A 23,242-nucleotide genomic window follows, 5' to 3' on the forward strand; every position below is an offset into this window, starting at 1 on the left:
TTCATGCAATTATTAAAAGTGTTCACTGAGCTCATCTCGGCATAACCTTGTTAACCATTTTGAGTCTGACTGCCTGCCCCTTTAGACTAGTGACATGGCACTTCACTTTGCTGTTAATGACCTACTTCCTTGCTTACCTTTCTCCTTCTAGTCTATTTGATCTCAGTGTCACTTTCAAGACAGCACCAAATGCAGCAGCATTCCCATTGAAATCAATGGGAGATTTGCCCTTGCAAGGAGAGTAGCACTAGATCCACTATGAACCCCTTTTCAAAACACAACCATTTGTTTGAAAAGTTTGTTTCATGGGGAAACACCATAACTGCTCTGATTACAGGTTTCTGCAACCTTTACTCATATGACTAACCCTGATGCAGTCAAGTTCAGACCCTCGAGAGGTGGGGTGGGGCGCTGTATGTTTATAAATATTTATAAAGTTTCCAAAAACTGATAACTTGTCCCCTCTTTCCCATGATCTCACCCTTTAGTGTATTCACAAAGACAGGTGCTATCAGACTCTTCTTTACTGCCCGGTCATAAAACTTTATACTTGGCTCCGAATAGGAGCTATTACATTAGCCTGTTATCTAGAAAGCAACACTAGAAAGCAGGGAACAGTGCCCAAGATCAGCTCTCAGCATTAAGTTCATTCACCAGGTCACCTGCCCTTTTCACACATTCCTCTATTGCAGTGGCAGAATGCAAAGTTTCTTATTTTTAGAAAGTCATAAACTGTAACAAGGAAGCACAAGCAATATTACAAAAAACCTTAGAGAAACTTTCTCCCCCAAAACAGCTTTTTAAAAAATTGGGACACAGATGGAAAAACTTGAAAAAAAATCCCAAGAACTCACCATTAAAAAGTGAGGAATTCATTCAACAATAGAAAAACATCAGATAATTAAAATACTTTGTGTGTACAGAGCATCCAGGGACCTCAAAGTGCTTTCTAAACATTCATTAATAGGATGAGAGTAGCCAGAGAATTGTTCACCTATGTTCACTACACCTCATAATAGGTCATCATCTCAAAGCAAAACAACTGCCTTCAATAGTGCAAGCGCACAGCCACCCAAGAAGAGATGCATTCATTTTATGTTGGGGGTATGAGATGGAACAGAAATGGCAGTTCTAAAAGGGGGCTGGTGGTGGATGAAAGGTAGTGAGCCACTCCTAAATGCCATGATTCAGTTTGACTAGTACTGGTTAATGTGGGAGTTGATAAGGCTCTATGGAGTGTTTTGCTGATATTCCTTCCACTACAAAAAAAGTTAGAGGTCCAACTTGGAGACAACCTTTAACATGTAAGCAGAACTCTGTTTTGACAACAGACTAATCAGATCCCTCTACAATGGACCTTAACAATAGCAAAAGTAGTTACAGGAATAACATGAGTATTTGTTTGACTAGGAAAGCAGGAAATGTGTGTTGGGAGAACATCCAAAAGCTATAACTGATAGGAAAAAGATAGGTGTTTCCCAAAGATCTGGGGTTTAGCTAGTAAAACACCATGGGCTATACTTTAGCTGCCCCTGAACGGATGCCCTAGGGGTGGGGGAGGAAGACACAGTAAACCTTTTCCTTCCCATACATACCCATGAATGGCACAGGCATAGCATTCCTGCTGCTGCGGCTGCTGCCTGAGCACAAGAAGTATGCAGATAGAGCACCTGGAGTAACCTCATGGCCTCAAGGGGGCTTGGCCATGCAGTTCCGTGGAGCTACCAGCTGTGTTGCTGTCACAGATCTATGCAAACACGTGTATATATCTACCTCTGCAGATAGTGCTGCAAGCCACCTTCACTCAGCTGCTACAGATCCTCATGCACCTCCCGCCCCAAATCCCAGTTGAAGCGCAAGAACTCGGCCCCATTATCCCTACTAAATTCTCCAATCTGCTTTCAGTTCCTTTGCCTTTTTATTCTATTCCTGGACATTTGCAAATACGTGGTACTACACCAGATCTGGCCTAAGCAGACAGAACTCCCAGTGACATTTACAGTATTAAAGTGACCCTCCCCACCCCTCACCTTTATCACACTTTATTCGTAAGACGTACTGTATTAGTGTCAAGCTACATCTCTCTCCTCACATCCCCCTACCCCCAGCATCCAAGGGGGCAGCAGCAATAAGGTACTTGCATAGATTGCCAGCTGGAGAGCCTGTAAATGAGCAGCTAACTCAAATTCTGCCTGAATAATCTCTTTAAGTGAGGGCCAAACTCTGCATCTCCTACTCCCAGGATAAGTCCTGTCTCACAAGAGCAGTGTCACTGACTGCACTCGAAACTGCTTGTGAGAGTAAGCAGTCACAGGAATGGGCCCAATTTTCTTATCACAACTTCTTGCTATTTTTATTGTTCTTGCCTATCTAAAAACAAATACCAGATGCCTGGAGTCATCAGAATACAAGTTAGGACAGCTGGAAAGAGCTAAAATGCTCACTTAACAGTCCTAAGCTTGGGTAATTTTCCTATACGCAAATTCTGACTTCCATTGGAAAAATCATCCTGCAAGTAAGTAGGAAAGTTCCAGATACGTTCTCAACAAGTGGTTTACTTTCTGGCAGAACTTTCCTTGGCAGATTGAATGGGAAACTACCAAACAACACTCATACTGTACATCACAATTTCTTTTCTTTTTAAAAAATGATAAGGACCACTGAAAGATACGGATTTCCCATTTCTGTACTTCGGAAATCACATGCAATCTTTAGTAACTCAGAAAGCTCTGTACAAATTCTGAAATGCAAAGCACTTCCTTAATTCACCAACTTTTGCATTTACACGGCACTTTCCATTTGAGGGCCTCAGTCTGCTTCACAGACATAAAGTACTAAGCTGTGAAATTAAAAAGAAACATGCTTCTAGCCATTGGAGTTATAAAGGAAACCTGCAAACGTGAACGGAGGGTAAACTGTTGTAGTCCTGTCTGCCCAATGGTTAGGGCCCTACCAAATTCACGGCTATGAAAAACACATAGTGCAACTCCAATAACATCAATGGCGCTGAGTCAGGTTCTTCCAGAACTGAATTTTCCCCTTAACCTTTACATCAACAAGACATTTGTATTCATTACTTGGATACTGCTGTACACCCTGGATGGTCTGCAGAATAATGTGTTAAATGCTGAAGAATAAAAAGGACATCTGATCAGTCCATATACAAAATTATTAACAAAAATGGGTCTCATACTCAGTAATGACATACTCAGTCTCTATCTTATAAGTAACTGCTTTGAGTCTGAGTCAATCGTGTCTGAAAGTCCAATGGTTGCTGAAGAATCATGGTTACTGTGGGATGTGCTGGTAGTCTCAATATGGTTCCTAGTGAACAATGGTTCACATCAAGACTGGCACCATTCCCAGCAGTCTCAGCAAAAAGACCAATGACTGAAGGGACATGGAAAAATCAGTTACAATCTCACCTATGGAAATGTGCTCCAGCCGTATTCTCCAAGGACCTCAGGGTGACATGGGGGAAATGAGCTCTAAGGCCAGACTAGGGCCCAAGCTCCTGGAGCAATGGGATGAGATCAGAATCTGTGCTTTTGTACATTTCTAGCCCATGTGCTTGCAAAGAAAAGCTTGAGAACGTGAGCCAAGCCTACCCGCTGCAATGGTGTCTATTGACTGTCTGAAACAATAGCTCTGAAAGGGGCAACCTGATTCTTGCATCTCAATAGAGCAGGGGTCGGCAACCTTTCAGAAGCGGTGTGCCAAGTCTTCATTTATTAACTCTAATTTAAGGTTTTGCGTGCCGGTAATACATTTTAATGTTTTTAGAAGGTCTCTTTCTAAAAGTCTATAATATATAACTACTATTGTATGTAAAGTAAATAAGGTTTTTAAAATATTTAAGAAACTTCATTTAAACTTAAATTAAAATGCAGAGCTCCCCAGTCCGGTGGCCAGGACCCGGGCAGTGTGAGTGCCACTGAAAATCAGCTCGTGTGCCGCCTTTGGCACACGTGCCATAGGTTGCCTACCCCTGCAATAGAGAGTGAACACCGAAGCCCACTGCCCTGGGATCCCCACCAACATCACCCCAACAAAGCCCTCACTGGGTGGCTGAAGAAGACTGCAGCAGGCCCAGCCTAATCACCCACTCATGCTGATACACCCAGGCTGCTGAATTAAGTACTGAAGAGTCCAACTCTGATATCATCCTTGCCTCACCAGTAGAAAGAAGGGACCCCTGCTCCTCCCAAGGGAATGGGGAGCCCTGCACCACTGCCTTCCTAGGTGGGCAGTGAGAGCCCCTATCACTGCCATTCCAGGTGGAGGCATGGGGCAGAGTTGGAATAGGCCCCATGACATGTGTACTTAGGGCCCCAGCCTTTATCCAGCTTTATGAACCACCACTGTCTTTCCTGTACTTCCTTAGTGAAGGGACCAGCTTCTGTCTCCAGCATGATCACCACAGCACCTTTCATGACCATTATAGTCACTCTATATTATAAACTATCTTAGCCCCTTTGCAAAAATACGTTACACTACTATAGGTACTTACCAAATTACTAAGAGTATTGGTGAAATAAGGCTATCAAACAAGAATAAATATTCCTATGCAATTTGACATACTGTCCACTTTCTTAATCTGCTCAGTGCTTTATTCTAAAGGGCTTTCAGGACTGAAAGAAAGGACTTGTGTAGCTCTCATTCAAACGTCCTGGCAGCCACTGAAACTAATAAGGATGCCTGTCTTAAGACATGATCTGTGCCATACCCAATGAATTGTCTAAGAGGGAGATAATAAAATGAGAGGCACAGCCAAATTTTCAGTTACAATATAGGAGAGCAACACACATCCATTTCTCTAGAGGCAATACATTATGACGCTTCACTCAACAAGACATGTTTAACCAACATATCTTTCTATAGTTCACTCAGTGTGCAAAAGAATCATGTTTGCCAGTGGACAGTCAGGATATATAGATTTCATCAGAGATCTAGACATGTTGCTTGATTAGCTGCACAGTACCTTAACAGCTCAAAGTGACAAATTAGAGTAGTGGAGTCATTTCTTATTAAATAATTTTCTTGTACTTATACTCACAACATCTAGGCACCTTAATTTCCTGACCCAATATTATTCATAATATAAACAAAAAAGCCCTTAAACACAAAGAAGCCCCTTGAACAGATGTTTTTCTTGTGATCTAAGCTATGAACAGTAGAAACTGATCAGAATCAGCAAGGTGATTAAAAACAGTGACAAATAACTAATACAGAAAGGACAGCGCTGATGTATCCCAAGGATCAGGGGGTAGTTCATATTCACTGGCATATACAGTGTGTCAGGCCATGGCTGAGATTTTCAAAGCCAGCTAAAGGATTTCGAAACACAGCTCCCATTCAAGTTAATGGGAGTCGTGTGGCTAAATCCACCACTTGACTTTGAAAACTCTCAGTCCAAATCTGTTAAAATACAGGTACCTTACTTCACACCAGCCTATGTGGAAAACTCACGTTGCTAAATGATTCAAACTGTGACACCATTTCTTAGCTACATTCTTTACCTTGTGAATAAAGCATGTGATATCATTTAATTAGCACCTGCTGAAAAAAAATGGTAAAAAGTGACAGGACCAAAGCTCAGCAAAACTAAACTTACCATCTTCTATCGTCAGTAACTACAGTGCATCTGCACCTCATTTTGATTATGTTGCACAAATGTAACAGTGCACAGCATTTGCTCTAGGAATTTTGAGAGAGTATCATCACCTCAAAAATTAAACTTATGTCTGAACTATTCTACCTACTACTGTTACACATAATACTGAAGATTACAATAATTGAGGGACGAGAGAAAGGTATTATATTTTTCCAGTTTATTTACTTTGTGCATTTGACATCGCTTGTGTCTAGTCAGATCCTTGTACCCACATGGAGCCCCAGTGATTTCAATGGAGCTCTGTAAAGATGCAAGAGTCTGTCTGTGCAGATCACCTTGCAGGAGCAGGGCCTTAGTCTGTTTCCTCTATTGTCTGCATGTGTTGTTCTAAGAGGAGAGGAGGGGACTCTATTTTTTTTAAAGGAACATGTGGCTGTAAAATGACACAAATTGACAGGAGGACTCAGGCAGATACAGTTTCTGAAGTTACTTTTAACTCATATAAAAAAAACTGGCTAGATTTCAAGCTGACAACATCTCCTTGAGCTATGCCTCAAATCTTACAGCAAACCAAATATAACTGAAATTATACAGTATGAGAAGTTAGAGACCAAAGTCACAGTTATCTCTAACAACGTGCCTCTCAGTTACTAGGCATCCCAATTCATTCATACATCATGCTTTTTGTGCTGGTTAGAGCTTTACGCAACACCAGAGAGAGATAATTTTAGAGATAAACAATTGATCCAGGTTTTAATACTGCAAGGTATAAAACCATAAGGTTCTGTACTGCAGACAGCCAGAAGTATCCCAACACTCTGTAAGGGCCCAATCCAATTATGCTCCCATCAGCAGAAACTCCCAGTGACTTGATTGGCACAAGATTGGGCCATATGTGAACAGAGAATCTATCATTTCAACATGAGTTCTAGAAAAATTAAATAATTCATGAACACTAGAGGCCTAATCCTGCACTGTTTTGCACCATGCCTAGTTATTTACAGCTGTGAAAACTGGGTGTAAAATGCTACTACCAGTGTGAGTGGAAAAGTCTGATTTGGTAGCATTTTAAACCTCCCTGTTTTACAAGTATAAGTGACTATAAATATGGTTGAGAAATAGGCCTCTGAGCCAAATAAATGACTTAACTTAACTTAGTGGAGAAAAGAGTTTCCACTTAGGAAAAGTAGAATGACTCTATAATCCTATATCAACCATGGCCAAAAAGACATGTTCAGAAAGACTCCTTAAGACTCATTGTTTAACAATTTGGTATTATATGCTAGAATGGTCCCTCTGATCCTATGCTAGAATGGTACTTTGAAAAAAAAAAAAGCAGGGAAAATGAACTATTTATTTTAAATTAATCTGATTTTGAAAATCTTGCGTACAAAGTGTAATATTCTCTGCTAGCTACATTTTGCATGTACACTGTACATCTATGGGAATAACCTTATGTAAAGATATTATGCTCCACTAGTCTGAAATTTTAATACTCTTTTAATACTATCCAGTATGTTCAGTCCTTTTAAGTTTCATAACACAGAATTGTCTATATTTATGTACATTTAACAGCATTTTGTGTATAGTTAGTTAGGAACAAATCCTGGAGCAGTTCCATTAACTACTCCCATGTATAAATGCTTGCAGGACCTAGTTATTATTCAGTTTCATATTTATTTTTGTGTGGTTTACACATACAACAACAACGAGAGAATTTATGTTTAAAGAAAATAAGAAAATATTGTTGTCAACCCTTAAAAAAATGATATAGAGATTCAGGGGCAAGACCTATTTTTTTTAAATATTATTTTTAAATTAACTAGGTTTCATGTTTACTGTGTCCCTTTACATACAGCAAAACCTGTCTTAAAGGACCGGGCAAGGAACTTACCAAAAATTGGTTGCGCAACAGCCTAATATGCATGACGCGAAATGGAAAGAGAGACTCAAATTCTGTTCTATTATGTCACTGTAAATCCAGAATAACTCCATTTATACTGACTGAATACTTCAGGTATGCACTGGTGTAAATGAGTGCAGAATGTAGCCCACTATGTTCTGGGTTATTTTGGAGGCGGTATTCTAAGGCAGGTGCCACATAAGTGTGGTCACACACACATTCCACTGTACACAGCATTAAAAAAAAAGGTTGTATTAAACTGTAAGAAGAAAGATAAGTACATAGGGGCTGATTCTGCACTGCCTTGCACCAAGTGTAATCATTTACACCTGTTTAAAGGGAACATAAAATGCTAACAAATCACAATGGTAGGATTTTGCGCTCACTTGGCATAAGCAAAACTGATTACAGAAGGTGCAAGGCAATACAGTATTAAGCCCTATGTATTTACAAACAGTGTAAAACTTGTATGTATTTGAAAGAAACAGTTTAGTGAGTATTTGAAAACATTTCAGAAGACTTTAAAAATAAAAAGCTTCTAATCCTTTAAAGATACAACTGTATCTAAATACTAGTGAAGCAGATGAATATTTTGATTTTACATTGTTGACAAACTGTATCCAGTCAAATCACAAATTCTTATTTTAAGCTGCTTTTGTTAAACAACTGTGCTAAAATGTGAACCAACTAAAAATATTTGTAAAATACATGTGTTCCAAATGTTTTCACAGATTCATGGCAGTATGTGTACTGTAAGTTAAACACTACAAAGAATTGATTCGTAAGTGTTGTGTAGCCTTAGTTTACATCACAATATGACAAAAGATTATTTTGAACTACTGTCGGTACATCAATTGGGCTCTACATTTAAACTACCAGGGTTTACTCTTTATGGATTTTTTAAACGGATCTTTAATTTAGAGCAGCAGAGTTCATTATCTTAACTATATTATTAAGAAATGTTTCAGGCAAAGTAATGGTCAAATTTATGAGCACATAAAACAAGCATCCTTGATTATTAGGGGTTATCCTTCTTTACACTAACTTCTTACAAGGTTAAATGGGCACAAAAAGAATAGTCTGTGATCCATCAAGCAGACATTTATTCAGAATTGGCAGTAAAGAATCCTGTGGCACCTTATAGACTAACAGACGTTTTGCAGCATCTGTTAGTCTATAAGGTGCCACAGGATTCTTTGCTGCTTTTACAGAACCAGACTAACACGGCTACCTCTCTGATACTTATTCAGAATTGTTCATCTTGATATAAAATTTGAGGGCCTGATCCTCTGTGTGACGGTCTTCAGTGGGACTGCTTATGTGAGCAAGAATTTAAAGGATTAGCCTTCAACTTGTAACATTAGTGTCTGAGGAGAGAGAGGACAGAAAAAAAAGGCAGAGGCAGCCAGTTTATCACTGGTCAACTATTAAGCGCTTTTGTAATAAAATGGTCTTACATTCTGTACAAATTGTCTTTTGATGCATAGTAGCTTTGTAAAGAATAATCAAAGAAGAGCAGAAGGAAAGCAAAAGAAAATATCAGATTGACTCTTTAAAAAATCATAAAATGGTATTTTCCAGTTGAGGAACTCCAAAGGGACTGATTAATCAAGTTTCACATTTAGCAATGCACAGGTATGCAAGAACAGAACAGGGAAGCAGAGATGTACAGAACTAAAGCAAGTGCTGTGTGTTAGGTTATCCATGTAAATTATGCACATAAATTGCATACTTTTGCAGCCAACACATACTGTAACTTTTTACAAATTAACACACATACAGATACACGCTCAATCCAATCCCAAATAATTGGTAGATTCACAAATTGTATGTGCTACAAGTTCTCATACCACTGCGGCAAAACAACATCCATGGAATCAATCCATGCTGTGACTTTTAAAACCAACACACACACACAGGAAGGTATGCTCTGAGTTCAGCCCCAAGGTCGTGCATACGCAGCCTCACCTTCAGCATTATAAGGGTCAGTAACAATAACATAAGGATTGCACTGGATCTGAAACTTACCCCAAGCACCAGTTCCGCAGCTAGGCAGAAAGCAACGAGAACAACAAGCCTGCAGTGGGAGGCAAAGGAAACAACACGTTACCGCCTCGGGGCACCCAAAACACAGAGGGAGCAGAAGCAAAACCAACCAGACCATCCCCCGACCCCACAGGAGAAGGGCTGGGGACTCACCCTGTGTGCATGCTGTTCCCGTACCAGTGGGAGCACTTCACACGGCTCCGTTGCTCCGGTTCATTGAAAGCTTCGCTGCCCGGTGGTTAAACTACGGTCTGCTGGGAAGAGGGCGGGGTGGGGGGGCAAAGAGCGGGCAAGGGGAGAAGGGGCCACAAAAGAGGGAAACAGAGAGAGAGGTTATATAGATCCATCTGCATTCAGGGGCAGAGCAAGCGCAGGCACGAAGCGGATGAGAAGCAAGATCATGGTGGAGATAATAAAAGCGAACTCACCAAAGTGGCTTTCCTCGGAGTGCCCTGCAGCAGGCAGGGGAGAAGAGGAATGGAGGCAGAGGGAGGACCTAGGACTGTCAATCACAGAAAAACAGACACCACCACCCCCCACACCTAATTGTCCAGTTCTTCCCATGTACTTATCCCCGATCTGTCCCTATACCACGACCAATGGTGAGGGCGACAGATTCTTCCAACACGAGTGATTTAATGGGACTCTAAAGATGCCCTGAATTGCTTTGTACGTCTGCCACATCCTCCCGCCCCCATGGTGATCGCTCCTAGCAATACAGCTGGGTGTGTAGCAGGCAACTTTTCTGGTGTATATTAAAACTCAGCAAAGCCAGCAAAGGGGCATCCTGGTGGGTTAAAACTACAGCTAGACGCACTTCACTTTCCTTGGCATCTGTGTGGTAAAACTTCTGTTTTTTTAGAACAGCAAAGTTACCGATGGGCACTGGCAAGGGAAGTTAGCTGGTGTTTTCTGCCTCCCATCCCCGCTTCCTAGTGCGCTAACAGCTGCAGATACAGAGTGACACCGGTGTCACGCTCGCCCGTGTGAGGTAGAACAAGGCGCAACGTGCACCCGGAGCGTCCAAGCATCGATCTCCGCTTGACCCCACCCCCGGCCCCAGCGCCCCTCTCCCCGGGACGGGGCTGCCTGCAAACAGGCACTTCCAAGGTTAAACCCCGCACTCTCCCAAGGGACTCTTCCGCCGCAATAAATAGTCCCCTGTAAAGACAGTGGAATCTCAGTCCGGGGCTGGGGGGCAGGTTGTTTTGGTGTTTTTAGACCGGGGGGGGAGGGCAACATCTGTACACGTCTCCACCGAACAGGTGTCTGAGGGGTGCGCGGGAAATGAACGCTGAGGGCAATGCCCCCCCGCCCCCCCGCCAGGCAGGAGAGCTCTGCCCCCAGCCAGGGTGCCCATTAGCCAGGCGAGTGCGGCGGAGGGATACCGCTCGCGTGCCTTTTTTGGGGGCAAAGTAGCGCCGGGAGAAGTGGAGCGGACAGAAGTTGGCCCGGCGGAGTAGAGCGAGGCGGGCCGGCCGGCGCGAGGGCGGCTTGGGGGAGGGGGACGCGCTCCGCAGGCTCAGCCCCGCCCGGCCCCCGGCCGGGCTATGTCAGCGCTGCAGGGCCAGCCCGGGAGCGCGCGGGGCTGCTGAGCCCGGGAGCGGGATGAAGCTGCGGGGCTGCTGCCGCCGCCGCCTGGCTGCCGCCTGCCTGGTGCTGCTGGGGCTCTGGGGGCTGAGCGCGGAGGCTGCGGTAAGTGCTGCCCCCCCTTGCTCCCGGGGCGCCGCTCCGCTCCCGGCCGTGGGGTTTTCCTCCGCCCCGCTGGCTCGGCGGCGGCGGCTCGTATTTATAACCCGGGTAACCCAAAACCGCCGGGACGGGCGCTTCGGGGAGCTTTCCGGCTGGTTAAAAATAGGGTGTTGCGCCGGGAGCCCTGGCCGTGCCGCGCCGGGAGCTGGGGATCCCCCCAACCCCCGCCCCGGGTAAGTGCGTCTGGGCTGCAGCCCCCGTGCGAGCTCCTTCCCCCCGAGCCCGGCCGCCGTGACAGGCTGCATCGCAACCCAGCGCTTCCCCCCAGCGCCCGCCGCTCGCTCCTCGCCCAAAGGCGGCGGTGACGGGGCAGGACAGAGGGAGAAACTGAGTGTCTGGGGGGGGGGAGGATGTCCCTGCCCTCCAGTGTCTTCAGGTGGCTCCGCCGCGGCGCTAGCTGCGCAGCAAAGGCAGCGGATGTGTTTTCTCCCTCTCTGGCCACATCAGGTTCACTGCTCCCCTCGCGCTCCTCTGCAAGTGTGAGAGCGGAGCTGGCCGCTCGGGAGCCGAGCTGGAAGTGACAGAGAAAGGGGGGCAGCTCCACAGAGCTCCACTCTGCACCTAGCACAAAGGTGGAAGGAGTTTAGCTCCCCAGAGAGCTCGGTGAGAGATGTGTGATCTCTCCCCACCCAGCGCCCTCACCTGCATCCCTAACTCCTACCCGGACCTGGTGGGGACTTTCAGGAGACTCCAGGGCATGATTTTGCTGGTGAGCATCTCCTCAGGTTGTAACTAACTTTCCTGAGAGTACTTCAGTTCTGCCGTGTGTGTGTGTGTGTGTATATATATATATATATATGTGTGTGTGTGTATATATATATATAAAAAAATCAGGCGGAGAGAGTTGCAGGGATGGTAGAGGTGTGCTGCGATCTGGAGCATGTACAGTAGGTGGCTTTGGGAAATCCTGTATCCCCGTTTGGGAAGGGGAAGGTACCATACATCTGCCCTGGAATGGTTAGGCCTTAAGAATGGGGGAAAAGAGACCAGGTTAGTGTAGTTATTTCACCTAAAATAAATAATAGCCTAGTTTGTGAATAAACTCAGCAAAATTAGTGTAGCTGCATACAGCTATATATGTAGCCAAAAAGAGTCTCATTTCTTTGCACCATCACAAACTTTTCTCTAAGGTTAAATGCTTAGGCTTTTATATGCTCAGTATAATTGTTTCTTTCAGTTAGCGAGATGATATGGGGGAAATTGTTTATGCTTACTGTGAAGGAAAAGTGCATCAGATTCTATTGCTTAGCTAAAAGATCATCTCCTGGCAGAAATCTGAACTCCTGTGAACACGAGAAATGCTCAGAACATGAATCTTCTCCCCCCACCCCCATTTTTCTTAAAAAATCAGAATTATCAGAATGGTATAGTTGTTTTAAGTATCTTCCTTTAGGATGAAACTTTTAGACATAGCATTGGCCTCCAAAAAAGTAAAAACTTCATGTTCCTCCCACCTTCCCCCAGGGCTATGTGTCCTAATGAGATTATGATGATCAGAGGAGGATCATCATAAAGGGTATGACTTATAGTGTGATGTCAATAGCAACCTGTCTGATAGATACCAACGATCCTGTTATTGTTCTGGGAATTTTTAAGCAAGTAGATTTAGTGCCACGGACTGAAATGGGCTCATGTCTTGACCAAATTTGTATCTGGACCTGTTATTCTAACCACTTTAATGTGTGTTTTTTTATTTTATTTTTCTCTGGTCCAGTGCCAGATTATTGAAATAACTGTGTGTATAGCAATGTACACTGAGAGCAGGGTGACTATATTGGAGTTAGAGTGATGCTTCCATTCAGCTACGATAAGGCAGCCCAGATGGCTTGTCCAAAAATGTGCACCAGAGCCTTGTACAACAGAGGAGGGAAGAACTGTAATCACTTATTTTGATTATTCATGGACCTCATTGGATATGGAAGTTTGGCACTTTGCTTTTGAGTAAGTAATATGAACACTATATGGATTTATGATTCATATGCTATGTTGTCTTTACAATGAATAGAGTTAAGTCTTTCTGGAGAGTAGCTACACTAATATGTTTAACCTATTTTGAAAAAGTGGTATTCAGACACAACAAAATCCAAGCGATTTAATCTGGAAACATACACGGTTTAGAGTCTTTAGAGTGGTGAAGCCTGTGTCCTATATGAAGTTCGTGGGGACTTCAAAATAAGGGGAGAAGCTAGAAAGGATAAAATGGGAAACTGAGAGGGAATGTTCTTCTGCTGCCCTCAGATATACTGAAGTATAACATATGGCAACTGTCAAAAGTGCCCAGTTTTTCTTTATACATGCTTTTATATGCCTCACTCTATATTAATGTTCAGCCCATATAACTGTTGGGGAATAATGGAAAATTAGCAGGTAGACTAACAGCAGTCATTTGTTAAAGTGGCAGTGAAGTGCAATCACTGCACAAAATGATGCTTACTCTAGAATTAAAACGATGCGCTCATAAGGGTATGTTGTCATGTTTACCATAGGTAGGTGGAAACATACCTACTACGAAACAGAGTTCCTTCAAGTAAAGTAGTTTGCTAATAAATAAATGCTCTGTTACATGTTGGGTATTGATGTGCATATGACTCCTGTTAGCAGGTGGCATTTCAGTTGCATCACAGCAAATGTAGAATAGGAAAAACATGCCTAATGAAGAGCTCTGTGTAAGCGCAAAAGGTTGTGTCTCTCTCCAACAAAAGTTGGTCCAATAAAAAAATATTTCCTTATCCACCTTGTCACTTTTAATGGGTGACTGTTACAAAACAGGTATAGCATTGGGGTTTTTTTTTTTTTTTTTTTTTTTAAAGATAGTTGAAAGCAATAAACATTGCACTAGTTTTCAACTGGTGGAAAATCTGTGAAATTCCATTGACACTAACGGAATTATGGTGGCTTATATTAGGCAAGAATCTGGGCGTAATTACCAAAAATTCACTTAAAAACACACAAAGTGGCTAGTGAAGGTAAATTTTAAGTAATTTAGAACTGATTTAAAAAAAATGAAAAATGTGTTATACATAAATGTAATAAGTTGGGTTTTGAGGTATTAAGTGAAATTAATGCTGTGAATTAAAAGGAAAAGGTGGAAAAACATTTCAAATGATTTTGTGGTGTAAAAAGTGGAGGGAAAAGAAGAAAATAGTACTATGCTTTGTAAAATAATTTGACCTTTAATGCAATTGACAAAGGCCATCAAACTTTCTCTCAAATTTCTTTGGTGATTGGATCGTTGGCAGGTTGAATAAAGAAATCTCATTTCTACAGATGTATTGCTTTGTTTCAAGTGAAATGTTTTGTGGTGGGCTTGAGCTGAGCATTTTTGTGACCTGGAACCAGGGTGGATTTGATTTAAGTCAAATTAGTGATTTTAAATAATGATTTAAATCAGTCAGGAAGACTCAATTTAATCATGGATTTCTACATAAAGGTGCATTCTTGTTGGTTGATATAACCTTAATACATACTGTTCACAACTCGGAGATAGATGTAGGTTTCATTTTCAGAAGGTACACACTATACATTTTTAAAGTGATTAATTTTGAAAACTTTTCAGATTAGTTTTACAGCTATATCAGAAAATGAATGATCGTTTGGTTATTTCAGTTACTAAAGGTAATTGAAGCAGATGGTTCACCTCCCCGACTTCATAAATATCTCCAATTCAATAGGTTAATCATTAATATTTGGAGGATTTTCTTGCCAGGCTCTATTAGGAGGAGGACATCACCAGACAAACATTTTAAATTGTTTTATTTAACTAAAACAACAACTTTATGTATTCTGGATTTTTTTTTCAACAGCAAACATATCATTTTAACAAAACAAGCATATGAATTTTTTGAATTTAGTTAAACATCCAAGTTTTTTTTTAAACCAGGTTTGTTTTTGCTAACTATTTTAGTTAATATTTCATTTTAAATTGTTTTTAAAAACAAAAATTAAATTGACTATGTCAACCAGGTCAACATGAGAAACTTAAAATATTGGCTTCTGCAGCTAACTCAGTTGTCTTCACCTTCATTTTCCTGTTTGTTCATAATCTGGAAAAGAAAAACAAGCTTTCCTGCTTTTTCAGGTCCCAAACAATTTCTCAATTTGGAATGAATTAGAATATTTTCTTCCCAGTTTGGACTTTCTGCACCAGCAGAAGAAGCTACTGCTGTTAAAAGTGAGAGGTTTTTTTTTCACTTCAACAGTCTCTGAATCCAAGTGCTTAAGTGACTTCCATCAGTTCACTGGTGTGAATTTCTTTAAAACATCATCAGCAAACATATTTCTTGAATGGTTCACACTTAGCTCTGAAGTTTATTATAGTTGGCATTATGGATAATTGCTGGATGTCCATGTCATAGCCAACTCCTCTTCTTCAGCAGTTAAGGTTTGACCCTGGTACCGAGTATTGAGGATATTTGCAAGAAAACGAGCTGGAGATAGTGCTTGTCCCATATGTTTTTATTTTTTTAAAATGTTTGTACACCTCTACCCTGATATAACTCTGTCCTCGGGAGCCAAAAATATCTTACCATGTTATAGGCGAAACCGTGTTATATCAAACTTGCTTTGATCCACTGGAGCGCACAGTCCGTACCTTCCCCCCCCCCCCCCCCAGCACTGCTTTACCGCATTATATCTGAATTTGCGTTATCAGGCCGTGTTATATCGGGTTAGAGGTGTAATTTAACTCTGTCATTGCATATTTCTCTTTTTAAGATCTCACTCAGTTCCTTCCAAATTTCAACAGGGTCAGCAATAAAACAGCTATTTCCCTGCATTTTGTTCAAGGCTACAGAAATGGGCTTCAGGGTACTCAGCATGTGTTCAACATTGGGCTTAAGAGAAATGTTGAACTTTGGCTGTGAGAGTGCCATCCTTTTTTTTTTTTTCATGATTTTGTTCACAAACTGTCATCCGATTAGGCCAGTTCTTGATATAGTGCTCAAAGCAGTCCACTACGGAGTTCCATCACACGTCTTGTGGGAGAGTTAGCTTGGTTCCTCCCACTTTTTTCAGAGCAGCTGCTGAAAAGTGGTTGTTACAGAAGTATTTTGCAACTTCAACAACATTGGCCTTTATTTCTGGAACACTGAAGTCTTTGGCTATGAGGTGCATCAAATGAGCACTGCAACCATATGTTAGCTTGGAACTCTCTTCTGAATTTCTTCTCATCTTGGATAGATTTGCAGCATTGTCTGTGACCAAGCTACGTACTAGACATTTGAATTTTTTTTCAGTTTGTTATAGCTTTTACTGCTACTTCTTGTAAGTATTCTGCTGTGTGGGCATTTCCTGATGTATAGTTCCTGTAAGGAAGACATTCCCTTCTTCTGTTGTCACACAATCATGTACAGCAGGATCATTGTGGACATTGTTAACCTGAGTCTTGATGGGTGGAGCAATTTTACCCTCTAGATCTTTTGCACACTGCTCAGTTTCTCTTTATCTAACAATTTGCCTGCGACATCTGCTTTGTTGGGTGGACTGTATCCTGGTCTTAATGGCTGAACTATGTTATTGAAGTGTGGGTTCTCAATCATACAGAAAGGAGAGTCTGTTGCATAAACAAACCAGGCAATTTTTTCATCAATTACCTCTTTTTGTTCTTATCACAAACTTATCTATGGTTGTTTCTGGATGATGGAGATTTTTTTCCTTTTTCTTTTTGCTACAGATGATATACTGTGGCTATTTGACATACGTGATGTGACTGAAAGACTGTCCTTGGCAGATAACTCTGAAACTATAGAAAATGATGGTGATCTTGAAGGTGGATAGTCTTCAGAATCCTGTATGTTGAGGATGGATTCTCCTAAACAAAATAAGTCAATGCAGTTTGTTTAATTACTATTATCATACTGCTTATTTAGTATTACTCATTGCATTCATTGACAGTCAATACTACTTTAAAGGTGAAATTGTAAAAGGAAGATCCACCTATTTCAGCAACAACAGCATCTAAAATGATAGTACCATAGAGTAACAGCTATACTTTTTGCTCAAATATGAGAATTCAAGAATAGTTCAGAAGAAAGACAGGCGGTCCTTAAGAAAGAAGTATGAAATAAAAAAGTTGACCAACCTGAAGATCCTTCATGTTTCAGACATGTTCCTTTCATCATCTTTAATACAGCTTACTCATGAGAAGGAATACTTCTCATGATGTTGTTTCATTTGGGCAACCAGGCTTTGCATTTCTGTGTTGCACTGTTTGCATTTTCAATGCATGCCTGTCTTACCCACAGGTAGAGGAACTTCATTAAAATATTCCCAAACTGGGTCTCTTTTATGGCCTGCTGCCATTATACATTTTTCCCTTCTAGTGAGAGAATGGTATGGTAGATCTCAAATCAATGAAGGCTACACTCAGAAAGACCTCAAGACTTCTGGAATATGCTGCTCAAACAGTTTCACTTTTGTTTCTACTGCCCATCCCTCCCTTCTCACACTTATCTCCAGACTTCTTCTCCTTGTCCAGATCTATTCTGCCCTCAACAATCTTCTAGTCATTGAACTTTTTGAAACTTTGCACTTTTAGAGAGAGAGATCAGGGATTGACACTGTGTACGCAAATTTGCAGACGGACAATAGGGTCAAGGTCTGTTATTTCTCACCTCCTATATATTTATTTAAAAACACTTTTTGCTGTTAACAAGCATGTTATTTCTGGAGACACAAATCCACAGTTTGAGAACTGCAAAACTAAGCATCTCTGATAGTGCTCAGTCTAGAAGATACTAAGCCCCATTGGGTAGATAGAAAGATTAACCTAAATCTATACAGAATCCCCTGGAACCTCATAAGATTGGGTCCCTAATCCATGAGCTATTGGAACTCATTTACAAAACTTTTCTTAAACATTACATGAATATATTGTCTCATACTATAGAATTAGAATTTATAATCTCGATTCCATGATGATATAATAGGTTTTTTCCTCAAAGCATTTTATCAAAAAAATCCGATTGATTTTTATCCCCCTCCCCTGCCTGGAGTGAAGTGGGGCACCTATAAAATTGCATACAACTTTGTGCTATTGCTGACTAATACACACATTATTCAAGTAATTTTGTATGTATAATGAACAATTTGATCCGGCACGAGGTGGCGTTCGTAAAAGCTTGAATTCTAAATACAGATGGGAGTGATAGCAATTGACTTAGGTGCAGACCGGAAACTGGACTCCATAGTATTTTGTCAAGTCATTCCTCCCAGTATATATGATTTCTTCAGGTGAATATTGGAAAGTGGCCTGACCTAAAACGAGGACGGAAATGTGGAAAGGCATGTTAGCTAGCAAGAATTTAAATGGCCTTGCATGGGTCTCAACAGAGAGTGCCATGCTGCTTATAAAAGGTCACTCTAGGTTTGGGGCTTTAATTCAAAAGGGTGTAATATAGAAAGTATTTTCTGATACAGCTATTGTTGACTTTCAGCCACGTAGAAATTGATAACACTTAACCTCCTGGTTTCTTTTCTTTTTAGGGGGAGGGAGGATTCTTGTAACTATATTTTGGTCTCTGGAGCAGGAAAGAACTCCCCCATGCTACTTGGCCTTTTTGTTATCTCCCCTTTATACATGCATGTAGCTCCAGCTGACTGAAAGTTACACATACACAAGGAAGAAATGGATACCAAAACTGGTGCTTAGAATTCAGAACACTTGCTTTTGAATTCTATAAATACATATTGATTACTCACCTGAAACTCTCCCCATTTTGTAACAGGAAGACTCAAACCTTAATTATCTGTTTGATTGAAAACCAGTTTTACAGTCTGTCAGGATTGTCAACTGTCATGTATCTTGTTTCTGCCCTCTCACAAATCTTAGCTATTTGAAGATATTAATAGTAAAAGTTATATTTCAGTATGTGCCAGAACTCAATCTTAAAAGGAAAAGGCCAGACTCAAGGAACTCTTGGATGTATATGAAATGCAGTTTGCAGACAATTTTATTTTGTACTATGTGGATTTCTACAGCGAGACCTTTTGCAGGTAGACATACTGACTAAGAAGGACTGTTTGTTTACTCATACTTGTTTAATCCACTTCTGAGATTATCAGACCTAGAATCCAGTGAAAACTGCTTAATTTTAACATCTCTGAGCACTTTATTCCTCTGGGTAAGACCCATCTGTCTAGTACCAATGCACCATACACTCTAGAGTCAGATCCATCTTTTTAAGTAGAGAATTGAAAGTGTTTTTGTTTCTTAGCTTTACATGTTATCCATCTTTAAAATTCCAAAGGGAAAACATATCTGAATTAGAAATTTGATAACAAATAGCAAATCTTGTGGTTTTGAGCTATGGAAACTTGTATTTTAAAAAAATACATGGTGGTACAAAGAATTTACTGAAATACAATTACATGTTGCTGTTGGTATTATGAGAACATGCAGAAATCTGTCCACATGGTATCATGTTACAGGACTTGCGGTATTAATAAAAATATATTTACATTTATTAGGATATTCTTAATTGGAGCAAAGTGCAGTGATTTGTTCTCTTACAAATACTATAAAGACCATTGAGTAGAGGGCAAAAGAACATATGCTTCATGGGAGTATGAAAAAGACTTTTATAGTCTAATCCTTTGAATGCTTTTAGAGATCTTGCTATGTCGGTGTAGCTCCATACAATGTTGTGCTTAGGATGCCCTTTTAAAACTGTCACAAATATGTAACAGTTTCATTTGAAGTAACTTTTGTATAGCACAAACTCTTCTGAGATGCTGCTAGCTTCAGAGCAGTGTTGAAGATTAAGGATACAGCTTTTAGGCACTCTCCATCTCAGTGTATACATGCATACTGAGCATTCAGCTATTCCATGACTGGTCATTGGAATTTTGTATTTGCAAGATGAGATGGGTTGCAGAGATAAATAGTAAATTCAAGTTCTTCCTGAAAAAATTCTGGCTTTAAATAATGTCCACACTGCTTTGTCTCTTACATCTGGGCCAACTGTTTTAAAGCCGTGTTTAATATTTGTGCCAATACTCAAGTTCTGGTCACAGAATTGTGTGCAAAAGATGTGGTGTTGGATGTTGTGATTGCTTGGTCAGATCAAGTGGTTAGATGTTCCAGATGCTGCCACTTAGCCACAGTTTATTGTGCATGCAGAACCCCAGGCAAAAGCAAAGAGTTTTTTTTAATTATTCTTGAGTCCAAAGCAATGAATTTGTGTACCACTTTTCCTCTCCCAACAACCCTCTCATTCCAAGAAGAGGCATGGTGAAAAACCAAACTGGAAATAAGACTAATTATTGGCCACTTCAGAGTACATGTAGTGCTCATTACATACATATGTTTTTATTTTCTGATACAGAACCAATGCTTGGGGAAAGCTTGCTGGTCCTGGCAGCATTTATCTGTCAACAATCTAGCCCTTCCAGGTTATGAGATATCAGAACTTAACTGTTCTTTTTGATTAATATATTGCTTATTTTTCTTTATTTCTGAGATGACTAGCAGTTTATTCTATGACTTGCTAGAGTTAGAGGTGGATGGATTACTTGTATCTCTTGAGATTCAAATTCCCAGCTTTCTGGCTGTTTGTGTAAAAGCGTTGGCTTCTAGCTCTGGCGCTTAAGATAGCGGCTGCTAATTTTATGCTGCCTCTAGAAAGAATGCTTCCTGCTATTCCTGGCATTCTAATAGTATAAAGCATTTGTTTGTGATTCACAAGATACTGGACCTCACAATGATCACTGGTACAGCATATGGTCTTTATTTTGGTACTGGTCCTGTAGTTTGGCACTGAGTGAAGACAGGTTCAAAACTTGCTGTGTAATATCCTTCCTCCCAGTCCCCAAAGCCTCACCCCCTGGGAAAGAAAACTTCAGTGCTACTTGTGAAGTTTCATTGTGATTTACTAATACACTGTACTTTTAAAAGGAAATGTATTGCATTTTGGTTAGATAATGAAAATGTTTCAAATTGTGCAGTATGGGGAGAGAACCTGCATATAACATGGAATTAATCAATAGAATAAAGATCAAAGCTGATCTGAAAGTACAACAAATCTGTAGCAAAATTAAATCTAATGACTGTAAAAATTGCTAATTAGGGACCCAGGCGTGTAAGCCTTACACAAGCAGCCACAAGATAAAGTATACAAAGTGTAAAGTCTGCAGGATCAGGCTCTAGCTACTTCTAATTATATAATTGCAATGTTATTAATTGGTTAAGTTGAAATTTATTAATTTTTTTCCCTTTCTCTCCCTGCTGGATATGGTTCTTAGAAAGAAACAGGACAGTGTACAAACAAATATTTCTTCTTTCCTAAGAAGAATTTAGTTTTCTAACCAGAGACTAATCTAAAGTGGAATTTATTAAACTTTTTATGTCAGGCCTCAACAACCTGCCTTCTTAAAAGTAAAACATGTATATGGACTCCTGTACCAAAATGCTGCTGCTCAGGTAACTTACAGCTTGTGGTTGGTAACCTGGCATAACACTGACCTAAGACTGAAAATAACATTACTATTGACTTTTTTTTATGGACAAGCGTCCAGATAACTGCACTTTTTTCGTTTAAATTGCAATTGGTCATAGTTTTTGTTTATTTTAAATGCTGATATGCTCTGACCTAGCAGATGAAAATTTTCATTTGTATTCTGTTTATCTAAACAATAATATTTGCCTTTTAGAGAAGGCACTGTAATCAATTTGCCGTAACAAAAAATGCTACTGTTGGGGCAACGTTGTTTCAGCTATAGTGTGCAGGTGTTATTTTGGATCCCATTCTTTTTCACTCCAATCCCCTTTTGTACCATATGCCCTGTTTTTGCTCTTTCGGCTGACTTGATAGCAGAGCTTGATATTCTTGAGAACAGGGAGACACCATTCTGATTTGGCTTCACCAAAAGGTTGTGGTTGGCTGGTTGGGTGTCTCTCTCTTTTCTATCTCTCTTCCTCCCTCCCCCCCAGTTCTGTTTCTCCTCCTTTTCCTCCTCCCTGCTCTCCCACAAAGTGTGAGGAATTAAAATAGTTTAATCTCCTCCTTGTTCTTTCCTCATCTGAGATGCTTTCATCTGTGCAGAATCAAAATGGCTGAGTTGAATTTCACAGGCTCCTCTTTTTTTTTTTTCTTTTCCTGTGTTATGAAGGGGATCTATGTGCACAGCACTAAAACTAATCCTAAAATTGGAATAAAATGTTTCTGCAAGATGAAGATTCTCTTCCTATTTGTGGTACAAGATCATACCTGTAAAATGACCTTACTGTAGTTTGACTTAACCCAGGCTGACACTAGAAAAGTTTTGCTGGTATAGCTACACTGACAACCCCCCCCCACCTCCCCCCAATTTGTATTCATTTGTAGATATAGTTTATACTAGTTCCCCAAATAAAATAAGCGATGCTGGCAAAAGACTTTCCCCCACCCTCCCTTAGATCTAGTATAACTGCATCTATGCAAGGATTTTTGATGGCATAAACATGTCAAAGAATCATACCTTTAAACAAAATATTATATAGGTAAAAGTTTCTAATACAGATCAGGCCTTAGTCTTTATCACTATGAATCTTTTATATTAGAAAATCTGCAGTTTTGAGAACTCTTGCAGTGCCTTCTTGTATTTTAAAAAAAAAATTCTAATTCCCATAGACTACTCTGAAAATTTCAACTTTCAGCCTTCAGTTTGCTACCTCCATTCCTATTGTGGGACATACAATAGGGACACTTGAGAGACAGTTGAGAACGCTGTGAGTTCTCAGTTATATAAAAATGCTTAGTTTAACTTACTTCATATCTCCAAGTACCACTCCACTTTTTCTCCTCCCTCTTTCATGCACTCCACGCACACACAATGCCTCCAGTTTTGTTCTTTACCCTTTCTACTATGCTTCCAAGATGCAGGAGTGGGGATGAGACTGCCAAACATTTATACTGCAGTAGCACTTAGAGGCCAACCAGGTGCTAGGCACT

At 40.6% G+C, this 23,242-nt stretch overlaps 2 protein-coding genes across 10 annotated transcripts in view; one reads left to right on the forward strand and one right to left on the reverse strand.

Moving 5' to 3' along the window:
* The window catches only part of COL4A6 (collagen type IV alpha 6 chain), a 214,516-nt gene extending 203,928 nt beyond the window's left edge, over positions 1–10,588 (reverse strand). The window contains exons 1-3 of one of the 3 annotated variants that reach the window (XM_045030256.1): positions 9,992–10,588; positions 9,717–9,814; positions 9,546–9,594 (exon numbers count right to left, since the gene is read on the reverse strand). In XM_045030256.1, coding sequence (XP_044886191.1) covers positions 9,546–9,594; positions 9,717–9,727 — 60 coding nt within the window. In that variant the 5' untranslated portion in view covers positions 9,728–9,814; positions 9,992–10,588. Of the gene's footprint in view, positions 1–9,545; positions 9,595–9,716; positions 9,818–9,991 lie in introns of all 3 variants that reach the window. The other 2 variants (XM_045030254.1, XM_045030255.1) reach the window with 2 other exon arrangements.
* A 513-nt stretch (positions 10,589–11,101) lies between these two features.
* The window catches only part of COL4A5 (collagen type IV alpha 5 chain), a 136,054-nt gene continuing 123,913 nt past the window's right edge, over positions 11,102–23,242 (forward strand). For 3 of the 7 annotated variants that reach the window (XM_045029291.1, XM_045029292.1, XM_045029293.1), the window contains exon 1: positions 11,102–11,258. In XM_045029291.1, coding sequence (XP_044885226.1) covers positions 11,172–11,258 — 87 coding nt within the window. In that variant the 5' untranslated portion in view covers positions 11,102–11,171. Of the gene's footprint in view, positions 11,259–11,362; positions 11,489–11,943; positions 12,025–23,242 lie in introns of those variants that run through there. The other 4 variants (XM_045029289.1, XM_045029290.1, XM_045029296.1 and 1 more) reach the window with 3 other exon arrangements.

Source organism: Mauremys mutica, chromosome 9 (assembly GCF_020497125.1).
Source record: "Mauremys mutica isolate MM-2020 ecotype Southern chromosome 9, ASM2049712v1, whole genome shotgun sequence".
Taxonomy (NCBI): domain Eukaryota; kingdom Metazoa; phylum Chordata; order Testudines; family Geoemydidae; genus Mauremys; species Mauremys mutica.